Here is a 13,688-nt window from a genome sequence, read left to right as displayed (position 1 = left end):
GGGGCAGTCACCACTCCCCTGGTGTGCATGTCTTTGGACTGTGGGAGGAAACCACAGAGGCATACTGTAGGGAGATCATGCAAACTCCACATGGAGAGACCTCATGCAGGCTCAGGGTTTGAACCCTCGCTGTGAGGTGACACTGCGCCAAATTCTGTAAATTCTCATCTTCTGGTTATTCCCCCAGTCAATAAAAAATCATTTGGTTATAGGGCAAACAAACAAACACCGTACCAGCCTGACTATACCGGAGGAACTAGCTGCAGAGCTCAGAGACAAGACTGAAATCTGAGGAAGAGCACAGACCTGAAGAGACAGTAAAACATATTTCACTCTGAAACTGACCTTTCTGTTCCATAATTATTATTATTTTTTAATTTTGGTACTCTAATTATATTTTGACATGTTTTGATTTAATGACTGATGGAGTGAGTAAAAATAACTGCTCTCTACAAAGATAAGTAGCCTGAGTTAAACTGCACAGTTGCAAACATTTTCAGTCCAATTAGGTTTAGTGGTTTGGATACAAGGCTGAGCTGTCGACTTTCTGCAGGATCTTTCTCTCCGCTGCACAGATTCAAATATGAATCCAGATGTGCTGATGAGATAAATTAGTGTAATGAGTTGGACACAGACCAGTGCAGGCAGACACATGCTACAGTACAAGTATTTCTCCGACCTACATACCTTACCCTTACCAGTTTAAACAGGTTTGCACTCAGAAAACAAATATTTAAAGTAATGTGTCAGGGAAATGTTACATATTACTTTTACATTTGATCATTGGCAAGTGCTGTGTGCATGTGACCTGCAGAGAACACACATGCAGCTCCTTCATTAAAACATTGTGCTGATTGTGCAGAATGATTAAAGTTACTCTGGGGTGAGAATGAGTTCATGCTGATTTGGCAAAATGATGAATCCTGTTATTTCTATTCAGGAGCGTTTAATTATCCAGGACTGTATCTTCACTTCCCTATATAGTCACACCATGTAAAAAGGCTTAGTGTCACACATCTGTAACAGATAATTACAACCAAACCCCAGATAACGACAGAAAATGTTGCCTTTTCTCGGTGAAAACAGTTTTATTTCTGTAACTGGCTCATCGATTCATTTTTCCGCAGTTTTAAGGTGTTATACTGGTTCTTTTCTCTCAGTGGGACACAGGCGACTGGAGCTGACAGAAAGTTTAAGTGTCTCTGACCTGATGTGAATGATACAATGAGTGATAGGCTATCATATAAAAGTGGCATTTATTTTTGAAATGTGTAAATTAAGCTTAGCACCTGGGGAAAGGTGGATGTAAGAGTTGCTCCGATTTAAGAGTAGCTCCATTGAACTTCAACTATTAAAGTCACTGACTGTAATTCATCACTGACAAAGTTGAACCAAATATTTTGTTAACAGCTCACTGCCTAAAGCGGTTGTCGTCTTAAAGCTGAGACATTTAACCTGTGTGGAAATCAGCTTCAAGGCACACATACACACACACACACACACGAACATACTGCATACAGTATACAGTATGCACACTGGCGGCAAGAGAACAAGATAAATAAATGAATGAAATGACACATGTTTTTGTCCTCACAGCTTTAACGGTGAGGTTACAACAGTACATGACAGTTTCTAGTCCTGATTCAGCAGATGATTTCAAGGTTGATATGTCAGCCTGACGGTGGTGCTAGAGGACAGGCCATGGATGAAAATAATTTCCTCTTGAGCTATGTATGTGTAAAATGTAATGTTTACAGTGTAAAAGTTTAACATGAAGAGCCACTGGGCTGTGACAATCCAACAACAACATTAAATGTTAATGTGTCATGGTCTTCAGGATTACTTTGCCTTGACAAGAAAAAAACATCTTTGACGAACTGTCAGGACAAACAACAATTCACAATTGACCTGCATGACATTATTAGAATTAAAAAAAAAAAAGACTTGCATTCTCAGCAGGTGCCACATGATGTCAGATTTGCGTTTGCATGTATCTGGTAGTTTAGAGACAACACTTTAGGACAACACTTCTGAGCAACTGTATCAACTACAGGTCCATATATTAACCACATTGTGCAAATGTAACTGTAATCGTCACTGTCTGTGGTAATTACACAAAATTAAGCCAGACATAGTACAATGTTTAATCAATGCTATCATATTATTGTAAATGTTTTAGGACTGATATAATGAAAAAGAATAGAAATTATTATCCATTAAGTTTTGTTGGAGAATATGTTGCTGTGATCAAGCTGCAATTCTCCAACATTCGGCACTAATGTAAGATGTTTCTAAAACTGTTATTATTGTAAGATGATATGAGATAACAGAACAGCATCATACATCAAGACAGTACTCGTGTTGCAAAATGCACAAAATGCCCTGAGGGTGGCACCAGAGGAAAGACAATACACACCAACTAACATACTCTGTGCAGTCTGCTGTGGAGGAGTGGAGACGCCAAATAACCCTTTTCAGTTAAGTGATTTAAATGGAAGAAATTTATTGATTTAAACAGTTCGATTGCAGAGCAGAGCATTATGAGACTTAAAGAAAAAGAGAAATAATGGGTGGGGGTATGGTGGGAAACACTGCAGCCCAGACATCAGAGAAGAGTATACATGTTATTATTAAACTTAAATAAATGTAAATATTGTACATAAAATTAAATAGATATCATCTGTATTTGATTGTTTACATAAACAGCTCCTGCAAGTCTTTAACTCTGTAGGTCTGGGCAGTGTGAGAGGAGCAGCATTCACACAAACGCCATAAAAAAAATCAATATCCCAGAGCACTGCGGAGAAAAATATTAAGTAAATACAACAGGAAAACCAGATTGTGTCAGTGGTAACAGTACAGACGCTCCAGGAAGTTATGGCTGTACATACTCAGCATTAGTGTCAATATGTGATCTACAGTCTCCACAACAGCATCTGTCAGGGAAGAGGAAGGTGACAGTTACATGTGTAGCCCTGTGTTAACATGCTTTATATAACATGTTAGATTGCTAAACGTTCATATTTAAATGAGACAGGGTCAAAATGAAGTCATGCTGCCACATGCAAGTCAGAGCTGAGCCTGATTAAAAACATCTGTGGGAAACAAAGCTCAGTTTCCTCATGAAGACACAACAAATGTTACAATACAACATAGTATTGTGATATTTTATGTGACACAGTGTATTGATGCATGAACGCTAAGTATCAATCTTTTATCCTGTAAATTGTAAATATGAATTCAAATTTTTGGTACTGAGGTACAACTTTTTATAACTGTGTTGGTCAGTTGGTTGTTTAACAATCCCATTTTGCAAGAATAAAATCAATTTGATCGAGATGAACAGACTGAGAACTTCATCTTATTTGATAAAAACAGATGCTGACAAAGTTTTTATTTTGGGACATTATGCAGTTTCAAAAATGTAATTAATCACAACATGTTATTAGAATACTCAAGATAGTGTTACATTTTTTTAAATTGTAAAAACATTGTATCACAACATCGTGATAATCTCGTATCATGGGCCCTCTGACAACGACTGACAATGTAAACCTGAGATGTCCGACTCTCTCAGTTGTGCTCATGATTTACTTTGCTCTGGTACCGTCCCTCGGTCAAATCTTAGCTGGTTGCACCAATAGTGGACCAAAGTATTTCATCTACCCAGCAGTTCAGCCTTCTATCATTCAATTACCATTCACATCTCTCCTCATTTATTTTAAAATAATTTATGTTTTAATTTCGTTTTCTGTTCAGTTGAAATAAGTCACACAGCATTAATTATAATCACTTTGTGCAGGTAGAGAAATTGTGTACAGTAACATGGCAGTGCCTGCAGCTTTATTACATGAGTACACAGTTGTGCTACAACTTCAAAACGAGGATGAGTGTGTGCTTTTCAAAACAGAGCACCTTCATATTCCCCTGCAACTTATTTTAGATAAAACAGTTTCTGATATTTCATATCTCAGAGGCTGGAATGCAGTAAGCTCTGGATGTCGTCAGCTGATATGTCCTAAGAAACACATGGGATGAAATTCTTCACACGTGACCCGTAGTGTGTTATCACGATGTTACTAGAAAGTGTAAAGTGAAACTAGACCAAGTCAGTGAAGCTGGAGCGAGGAGATGCCGAGGCATCTGTCATGGTGAGAAACTCAACCCAGTTCTGATAGAAGCCACGTGAATACTCTCCCGTGTCGATGACGAGTCCCCACAGGCGGCTCTGGCCCGTTTTGTTCCTCAGAGCCAGCTGAGCCTCTCGCTCCGTCACATTGAAGCTGATGTTCAACACCTGCACCACCAACAGGTAAAGCAAACCACCTGTGACGATGCTGCTGTACCAGGCACAGGTGAAGCAAAGTGCTGTGCTGTAAACAGAAACAGAGGATGAGAATAACATCATAGTTAAGTGATATACTGTATATAATGTTTGAAAGGCATTCACAGTGCATTTACAGCACCAGCCCTTTTCTCTCTGCATGAGTCCAGTTAGATCAATCCAAGTTAAAACTATATACTATCTTATTATCTTAATTTACAGCCAACATGGGACAAGCCAAAGAAAATGGATAATAAAATTGCAGAAATATGAGGAAATATAATCGAAACTGTTTAATAAGGACACAAGCAAAAAAGTTTGAGTTTTGTTGTAAAGTCAGATTGTCAAAAGACTGGGACTTGTATAGAAATGACCCTGTAATTTCAAAATGCAACCATCTTTATATTGTTTCACATATGACTGTTTCACAAATATTAATTCTTATTTCAGGAACTTTTACAATACGAACTTCTCATTTACTCATTTAGTCTCACACATGTGGCCTTGGTGGAGACGGAGTCAGCTGTACCTGGACTGAGCGTAGACGCCGGGGCAGTAGAGGAGAGCCGTCATGAGGTACTGTCGAGGACAGAGGCTGCAGAGCACCAGACAGATCCCATACAGAGAGGTCAACACGAACACACAGAGGGTCAACAGGAAACTACGGTGGTTCGCCTGACCAACACAGCTGTTTATCCTACAACATCTCAACACACACACACACAATATACACACACACATGCAAGACAACATAACAGTTAGACCAAACTGACCTGGGCATATTATTTCATAATATCACAATAAACAAGATATAAACAAGAAGAATACCTCGACGTAATAGACGTCTATTGCAGACAACAGTACCTAAGCTAAGAGGCAACTCAACTATTATGTATGATGTTTAAAATGATTTATTCTAATATAAAAGTGACATAATGGTCTTGGCAGCGTGTACTGCAGGAAGGCACCTCAGCCTCCCAGAGCACACAAACAAATGGCTATTAAAACAAACTGTTTAAAGGGATAGTTCACCCAAAATCCAAATTTGCCTTCTCTGAGTTATAGCGGGGCTCCGTGCAGCACTGCATGTCCACATGACGGTTGCGAACGGACACCACTTTTCTTCGTCCAAAAAGACACACCAAAAACCATCCAAATATTTGCGCCAGCTTCAGTAATCGCACTGACGCCGGCGCAAATCGCGCAAGATTTGGACGGACCAGGAAGAGGAGCTACCGCTACAAACCAGGGTATATACACAAATCTTTGAGTCAATTTACTACCATTTAATACCTTTTTTCACTACCTTCAGATTTTTTTTAATACCACCACGACATCGAGTTGCACCATTCAATCAGAAAGATTTTATGACATGTACATAGATTTTATCATCCAACACTTACTTACATCATTACCATTACCCAGGAGACTCGGTTGCACAACAGGGCATCATCCATAAGTCATCAGGAACATTTGATCAAAAATAAAATATCTTATCATGCCTTTCTCAATCACCAGCCTCTCTCCCCTGATCCCACCCTCACCTGCCCCCCCCCCTCACTCACCTCACTCCACCTCCCTCCCTCCCTCCCTCACCCAGTTTGCCTCGCTCCGTCTTCCTTCCTCACCTCCCTCCCTCACCCAACTCACCTCACTAACTCTTTAAATAAATACCTGGTTCTGTCTCTACCGTCACAGAACACAGTGGTAGGCCATATATATGTTTTTTTTTTTACATCAGTGTGAAAAGTTTCAACAATGTCCGCACATCTGCACCGCCGGTCTGTGTCTCACGTGCGTTCCATCTGACCTCAGCTCTCAGTAGAAGCTGCAGCTGCTGCAGGTGTCTGTATCTGTAGCGCTTCGGGGCTTCCTGCCCTTTCAAACGGAGCAGACCCGGACCCGGTCCGACTAAACACCGGGCTGGCAGTAGAAGGTTCATGGAGCTGTGAGCCGCGAGTGCATGAAAAAAGAGCACATCGGATGTGCGGCGCGTGACGTGCATCTACATTGACACACACATAGGCTACATCAAGGCGCCTGTCATCTCAATTTAAGTCTTCTGCAAACTTGCATTTTCCCATATTCGAAACGTTTTGCCACACGCTAAAATCCGAAGAGATTCACTAGCACTTCTATCCGCCTGACAACTATGCGCGCGAAGATGATTTTAGATTTCTAGCGGCCAATGAATGAATTGATATGACGTAAATATCATTCCTTTTTTTTTTTTGAAGTAGCGGCGCAAGCAAGTAATGCTTTATTTATTTTATTACGCCTATTTCATCAAAATAAAACCAGTCATTGTCCAAAAGAAAAAAAAAAAATACCTATTCTTTAAAATTAATACCTTTGGACCAAATTTATCACTTTTTAAGGCCATTAAATTTTGCTTTTTTGATTTATCACTTTTTAATACTTTTTAAAACCCCGCGGACACCCTGCAAACAAGCTTGAAATATAGACTTATTTAATTTTTTTCAGAACAATTTCTCATGTCGGGGCTTCAATACAAGACGGACATGTGGAGGTATTTGGATGGTTTTTGGTGTGTCTTTTTTTCCCTGTAACTCAGAGAAGGCACGGAGGACTCTGAAACTTCTCCCAGCCCTTAGTCGACATGAGGGTGAGTAGATAATGAGTGAAATTTGGATTTTGGATGAACTATCCCTTTAAGGCAGCGGTACTCAATAGGCGGCCCGCGGGCCGCATCCGGCCCGCCGAACCTTCCAATCAGACCCGCGACTGAGTTCTACTAGTTTACATATTACTGTATACCAGCGGTACTCAATAGGCGGCCCGCGGGCCGCATCCGGCCCGCCGAACCTTCCAATCAGACCCGCGACTGAGTTCTACTAGTTTACATATTACTGTATACTGTATTTCTCGGGCTCCGTGCGCCTGTAAGTCAAAGCGCTGGGACATGGAAACACGTGCGGAGCGTTTGTGTGTGCCTGTGAGGCGCTGCACTGGGATACAGAAACGCCGACGAACCCAAATCACCATGCGCGAGTGTTTGGGGAGCGGGCTGGACTGCAGGGTTTTCCCTGCCTGTCTGCAGAGACCGTGGGTGATTTTGACCGCTGTCTTGGTTCAACTGTGTGTGCATCATGCATGGGGGGCCGTTCAGATGAAGCGTGAAGCCGCACGCATTTGATGAGACGCAATTGTTTTTCCGTGCACACCTGCGGCGCACAGCTGCACGACCTGCTTCTCCCCCGGTGTTGTGTCCCGGTTCCATCGGTCTGTGTCTCCTACTGTTTCCCACTGAGCTCTGCCTCGTTTGAAAGGTGAAGGAAGCCCATGTGTGGAAAGACGTCGCCTTCGAGATGTAGAATGTGTGTTATAGAAGAGAAACACACATTTCAGGACCAATGACTTGTATCCTCAGAACAGAGTCAGACGTCCTGTGATGGCCAGGTCATATTTAAGTTGAAAATCACAGGGCATGTCTGAGGATACAAGTCAGCAGTGTAAAGCTCCAGCATGATATGTAAATGATGATATGACAATGTCAAGATTTTTCATTTTATATCATACAAAACACCATGAAGTGTATAAATAAAAATTATGTGCTTACAAGTAAAATAAAAATAAATTATTAGACGAAAAAGGTGAATTTAATTTCAATCTAGGCCTATTTGAATGTGCGGCCCCCAAGGTGTCTGTTAAGAAAATTTCTGGCCCTTCGACAAATGTATTTGAGTACCCCTGCTTTAAGGCCTTTATCCTCCTTGTTTCCCTGACACCACTGTGCATCTGCTTCAACTCCTCCTGAAGCTCACTTTTTTAGGATGCTGAGTTTTCACTATTCTTCATGTTTGTAAGAAAACAGTTCCCATTTTAAAGAGCTCAAAGTAAAATCGGTGGTTCATCCTGACAGTCAGATGGACATCATGTGTTTAGTTTAGAGGTGGAAGTAGATGGATGAAACTATCGGTGAGAATAATGTGCTTTTATTTACTGTTTAGCAACTACAACAACTGATTCATGTCAGTTTCTGCTCATTTGTGAGTGTTTGTGTGCACTTTAAAGGGATAGTTCACCCAAAATTCAAATTTCACTTATTATCTACTCACCCTCATGTCGACTAAGGGCTGGGAGAATTTTCAGAGTCCTCCGTGCCTTCTCTGAGTTACGGCGGGGTCCGCGCAGCAGTATTTGTCCATATAATGGTTGTGAATGGGGCTCACTTTTCTTCGTCCAAAAAGACACACCAAAAAACATCCAAATACCTCCATGCTGCTCGTCTGTAATGTCCCTCTTGTATTGAAGCCCCAACATGAGAAATTGTTCTGAAAAAAATTAAATAAGTCTATATTTTAAGCTTGTTTGTAGCGGAAGCTCCCAGTGTCTCAGTTCACTGCTCTAACTGTGTCGTGATTTGCACTGACGGGCGGAACAATTTCTCATGTCGGGGCTTCAATACAAGAGGGACATTACAGACGAGCACTATGGAAGTATTTGGATGTTTTTTGGTGTGTCTTTTTGGACGGAGAAAAGTGAGCTCCATTCACAACCATTATATGGACAAATACTGCTGTGCGGACCCCCCCGTAACTCCGAGAAGGCATGGGGGACTCTGAAAATTCTCCCAGCCCTTAGTCGACATGAGGGTGAGTAGATGGCTAATGAGTGAAATTTGAATTTTGGGTGAACTATCCCTTTAAATGGTCCAATTGTTACAGGGCAGTTATTTAATCCTTCTCAATTAACTTCCTTGTCTATGTAAATCCAATGCAGAGGAGCAGTGTTCATAGTTACCCACCAGATACAGTGGTGGTCCAGACGCTGGACGCAGGATCCACAGGTCCGACAGTGTCCAGCCCGGGGGGGTCGCATTATTTTACACACGGCACACCTGCTCCATTTAGTTGTCACTGTTGTTGTCTGTGACTCCGCTGCAGAGGAGGAGGTGGTGGTGGTGGTGGTGGTGGTGGTGGAGGAGGAGGAGGAGGTGGTGGTGGAGGCCGACTGGACAGGTTCATGGAGCGGTGTGGACTCCTTGTCGGCCTCCGTACTCTGCAGCAGGGGGGCTTTCACCAACCCTGGGCCTCTCTTGGTGTTAATGAGAGACCCGACGGTGAGGAACATCCCAGCGGTCACGGTGCACACCTGCAGCTGGCCGACGTCCCCGCGTGGTAAAATCTCCGTGAGGAAGAGGAAGTACATGTAGGCCAGGGAGTAGAGCGCCAGCGTGAGGAAGAAGACGGTGCGTCTCTTCCTCCGGTGCGTGGCGTAGTAATACCAGAGCACCAGGGCGGGCAGCGTGGTGAGGACGGTGACGCCCAGCAGGTAGTGCAGCGCCGCCACCCGCAGCAGGAGGGGCAGCAGCACCAGGGCCGGGACCATGGAGATCTCCAGGCTCTCGATCATGGCCCCGAGGACCGGAGACTGACAGCCACTTTTAGGAGGTTTGTCTTTCAGCCATCTACAGAGTCATTGGGTCAGAGTAATCAAAGGTGTCATCAATCAGGTATTTACACTGGCTGAGAAAAGGTAGCCTAGATTTTATACTAGGCTACTCTCTAAAACCAGGGACAGTGAAAGATGATTTTTTTTTATTTTTAAAGGATAGATCAACATTTTTGGCAAATTTGCCTATTGCCGTAATCGGTGCATGTTGTTTTGAGATCTGCGGAGCAGAGACGCAAGCTGCTCAGTTAACACAATGGAGGTGAACGGTACAGGTCCCCTGTCCCTCATCAAACTCATCAAATACACAATCCAACAACTCCAAAACGCTCTCGTGGACAAGTTGTGACCTGCACATTCACCACGCTATGAAATAATCATGTATAATTATGTAACATTACCACACATGAAGCAAATACTCTGAACTACTTGCACTTTTGAAGAGACTTGGGACCTGTACCATTCACCTCCAATGTGTTCGCTGAGCAGCTCGCGTCTTTGCTCTGCGGTTCTCAAAACAACATGCACCTATAATTAAAGGTAACAAACCTACCCCCTATGACTATAAAGATTATGGCGATAGGCAAATTTGCCAAAATGTTTAACTATCCCTTTAACTCTGCTTGATTTTCAGTGTAACTAACATTGATGGCATGAAAGAAAAGATTTTAGGGTCTCTCCTTTTTATTTCAAGAGATTTATTTTTCTTGTGATGAACGCCAATCTAACGCTGTGATTTCACTCTATTCTGTGCTTTTGTTTGGCTGCCAGACAAAGTTTGCACTTGCACATGTCATCACAACACAACATGGAGCTGTCAGACCTGCTGAAGGTCAAGAGTCCTGGACCATTTGTTCACTCTGGTTTGTCATCACTGACTCTGTCTCAATGATCACACACCACTTAAACTTTAAAAAGAGACACTGAACTTAAGTCATTGTAACAAAAGTGCTATTTCCATGTGGATAACATTTTCCCTCAAGCCCTTCATACCTGTTAAAGGCTTCATCCAGATCTTCACAGTCACAGCAACATCCGTACTGGTAGATATCACACTCACAGCAACACATAGGATCATCAGGCTCTGGAGGCTTTAACTTCTCCCATTTCATTATGGCTGGCTAAAGATGACTTTGAAGTGTACACGCTGTTGTTTCAACACAGAAGGCCAGCATTTTAAAACCTTATTCTCTCAAACAGCATTAGTGTAACACAACTTAGAAATATAATAGAACAACCAACAACAATCCACAATTAATATCTAAACATGCACACACACATTCACGTAAAACATCTGATCCCGACTCACTGACCTCTCCCTACATTAGTTCTGCATTTCAGCAAAAATGATAGAAATGATAAAAGAAAACTTAACATCCAGGAAACTGTGTATATCTGAATCTAAATCTAAATCATCATCATACCCATGGCTAAAAGACACATGTACGTCTCAAACGTTGCATCCAATAAACAAGATGTTGAAGCAACTACAGCCAACTTTTCTGTCTGAAAACAAAGCACTACGTTACATTACGTGTCACTACTGGACTCAATTTGTACCTGTATGTTACTAAAAGATTTTCTCCTTGTTATAAAATAATCTTTTCCATCATCAGAGGATTCTCAGTCCTGTTACATCCCCAAGAGCTTCTAATGTAATTTGTTGAAACAAGGCCACTGTGTCCACAGGGACGAACTATCTGGGCCAACAAACCCAAAGTCCTCAACACTCTGAGATTCACTTGACTTATTGTCAGTGTGAGTTATTATTTTAGTCTGTTTATAACTTGAGTGTAGAGAGCCTGACCCGCATCTGTGCAGGAATCAACAGTGAAATATATTATAAGATAAGGAGACAAACTTTACATTTCAGTCAGTTTTTCGTTGGTTCATATTATAGTTTCCTAATTAAACAGGTAATTTCTGCGTAATAATCACAGATTCTCACAAACATAACTCTATTCAAATGTATTAGCAGTCAACAGTAAACTCAGTCTCCACAAAGCAAAGATAAACCATTCCTCTGTTGACTTACCTTTTGTCTCTGCAACAGAAATACAAATACCAAAGCATCAACACTGGTGGATTTACTCTTTCCAGGCAGAAGTTATGTGACCGTCATCACAAGAAAAACAATAAAGAACATGACGGCTGGTCACCAAGCGCCTGCTGTGAATGACTGAGGGAGAAAAATGAAAACAGGAGCTTCGTTTCTCATCAGTCATTTGTGTTGAAAAAGGAAACTGGCAGGTTTTCTGCTCTGGTGCTGCTGCTGCTGCTGCTGCTGTGACACCCAATCAGCGCAGTGAGATGGTTTTCATTTCTCGGATTCCCACGATGGAAGTGTCCCAACAGAAGGCAACTTGGAATCCTCCTGACAAGTGGTTTGATATGGCGTTGCATCTGCCAGCTCACTTTTCCAAAGACTACCTTCCTCACATATCATTGAATAGTTCACAAGTCGTCCTCCGGCATACTCAGCCTACTTCTGCTTTATAGCTCCTCTCACTTACCATTTTAGGCTTTAATTCAGGCATGCTTGGTAAATATAGGCGCTACCTCAATTGGCCGAGGGAGCCAGAGAGCCAGGAGTCTTTCATACCTCTTCCCACAGCTGAGGGGTTATGTCGAGGTGCAACAGCAGCCTGGATAATCCACACTGAGCTGGACAAGGGTGCACGAGAAACATGACAGGCACTCAAAGATGAGAGAGCGAGCGATGATCCACGGGGCAGCCCCACCCTCCGGGATCATATTTCCACCCACTGGCAACACGATCCTGCCACTCACACACAGAAAACTCTGGAAGGGTGTGTGTGTGTGTGTGTGTGTGTGTGTGTGTGTGACTGGAGATAACAAACAAATAATGTGTTGCTGTTAATACAAGTCTGTGTTTCCATATATCTCTTTGTGTGACCTTTGGGACCACACTCGATATTCACAGTGACGATTTGATAAGTGATCCCTGCGAGGAAGTTTTCTTTTCTCCTGACCCCCTGTGCAGGGTCAGAGCCCGGGGTCAAATACATATCAGCTGCCCTGCCATCTCAGGAACTTGGATTCAGATTCTTGCTAATGAACTTCGGCAGGGAGCTTGTAAGCCAAGGTGCATGAATCCAGTCTTTAAAAATAAAATAACACACCTTATTTATTGGTTGAAAACAAACAAAAAAATGGAAAAGCTGAGAGCAAACAAGTCGTCAAAAGTCACTCTAAGAGAGGAGAACTGATGTCGTATTTGCCAATAACCTTAATTGCAACTTAATATAATTAAATTAGTACTTTATCGGTCTGTTTCCTTTGAAGTGGACAGAGTTCACTTGTGACACACAACAGGTGAACTACAGCAATGGCCGCACAAAGGGCCACTGCATACAATGGATCAGATGACACAAAAGCAGCGTTGACTGCGCGTTTGAGGACAGCCATGAATGCTGTGCACGGAGAGAGCGTGACGGCTCTGGCCTTCCCCCCACCTCCACGAGTTAAAGCCATATAAAGTTGTGTTAATGTGCTCTTAACACACAGATACACACACACACACACACACAATCCATCGGCCATTACAGACTGAAGAGTAAGAGGAAGACAGGTGCATTATAAGCTGTAGGCTGATATATTATGAGACCAATGAAGCCTCTTAACGTCTGTACCAGTGCGAGTCTGGATGGACAGAATCAATGCAGACAAAAGATGCTGCTCTTGCTCCTGAGGGTTGAGCCTCCATTAGTCTTGATGGAGCCAGGAACCTGAGATACTGGCTCTAATCTATTTTGGAGGAATTAATGCCGTTGAGTTGTAGACGAAAGACCGAGCCAACGGTGTGCGATAGAGATTACACATCAGCAAACTGCAGAGATGCTGCATTTGCAACAAAGTGAGCTTGAGTAAATGTGGTCGTTGTTTTTCTGCAGGACAGCAGTTTTCTCTGAATGAGGAAACACTCACA

At 42.4% G+C, this 13,688-nt stretch overlaps 1 protein-coding gene across 3 annotated transcripts; it reads right to left on the bottom strand.

Annotated features, from left to right (window-relative positions):
- Nucleotides 1–1,956: 1,956 nt before the first annotated feature.
- Nucleotides 1,957–12,386, bottom strand: LOC146974522 (palmitoyltransferase ZDHHC23-A-like). Of its 3 annotated transcripts, none has more exons than XM_085797976.1 (5): nucleotides 11,775–12,386; nucleotides 10,733–10,886; nucleotides 9,093–9,755; nucleotides 4,854–5,021; nucleotides 1,957–4,373 (listed from the first exon to the last, which is right to left on the bottom strand). In XM_085797976.1, the coding sequence occupies exons 2-5, from the start codon at nucleotides 10,849–10,851 to the stop codon at nucleotides 4,100–4,102; spliced, it is 1,224 nt and encodes a 407-aa protein (XP_085654102.1). In that variant the 5' UTR covers nucleotides 10,852–10,886; nucleotides 11,775–12,386; the 3' UTR covers nucleotides 1,957–4,099. The 3 variants fall into 3 exon arrangements, with proteins under 3 accessions (XP_085654102.1, XP_085654103.1, XP_085654101.1); XM_085797977.1 differs by having other exon boundaries at nucleotides 10,733–10,870; nucleotides 11,791–12,386; XM_085797975.1 differs by lacking the exon at nucleotides 10,733–10,886 and having other exon boundaries at nucleotides 11,831–12,386.
- Between the last annotated feature and the right edge of the window lie 1,302 nt (nucleotides 12,387–13,688).

This window comes from Trachurus japonicus, chromosome 14 (assembly GCF_045865225.1).
Source record: "Trachurus japonicus isolate A0001 chromosome 14, Traja_1.0".
NCBI classification, from domain to species: Eukaryota; Metazoa; Chordata; class Actinopteri; order Carangiformes; family Carangidae; genus Trachurus; species Trachurus japonicus.
The sequence above is the reverse complement of the archived record's forward strand: the minus strand, read 5'-3'. Positions and strand labels throughout refer to the sequence as shown.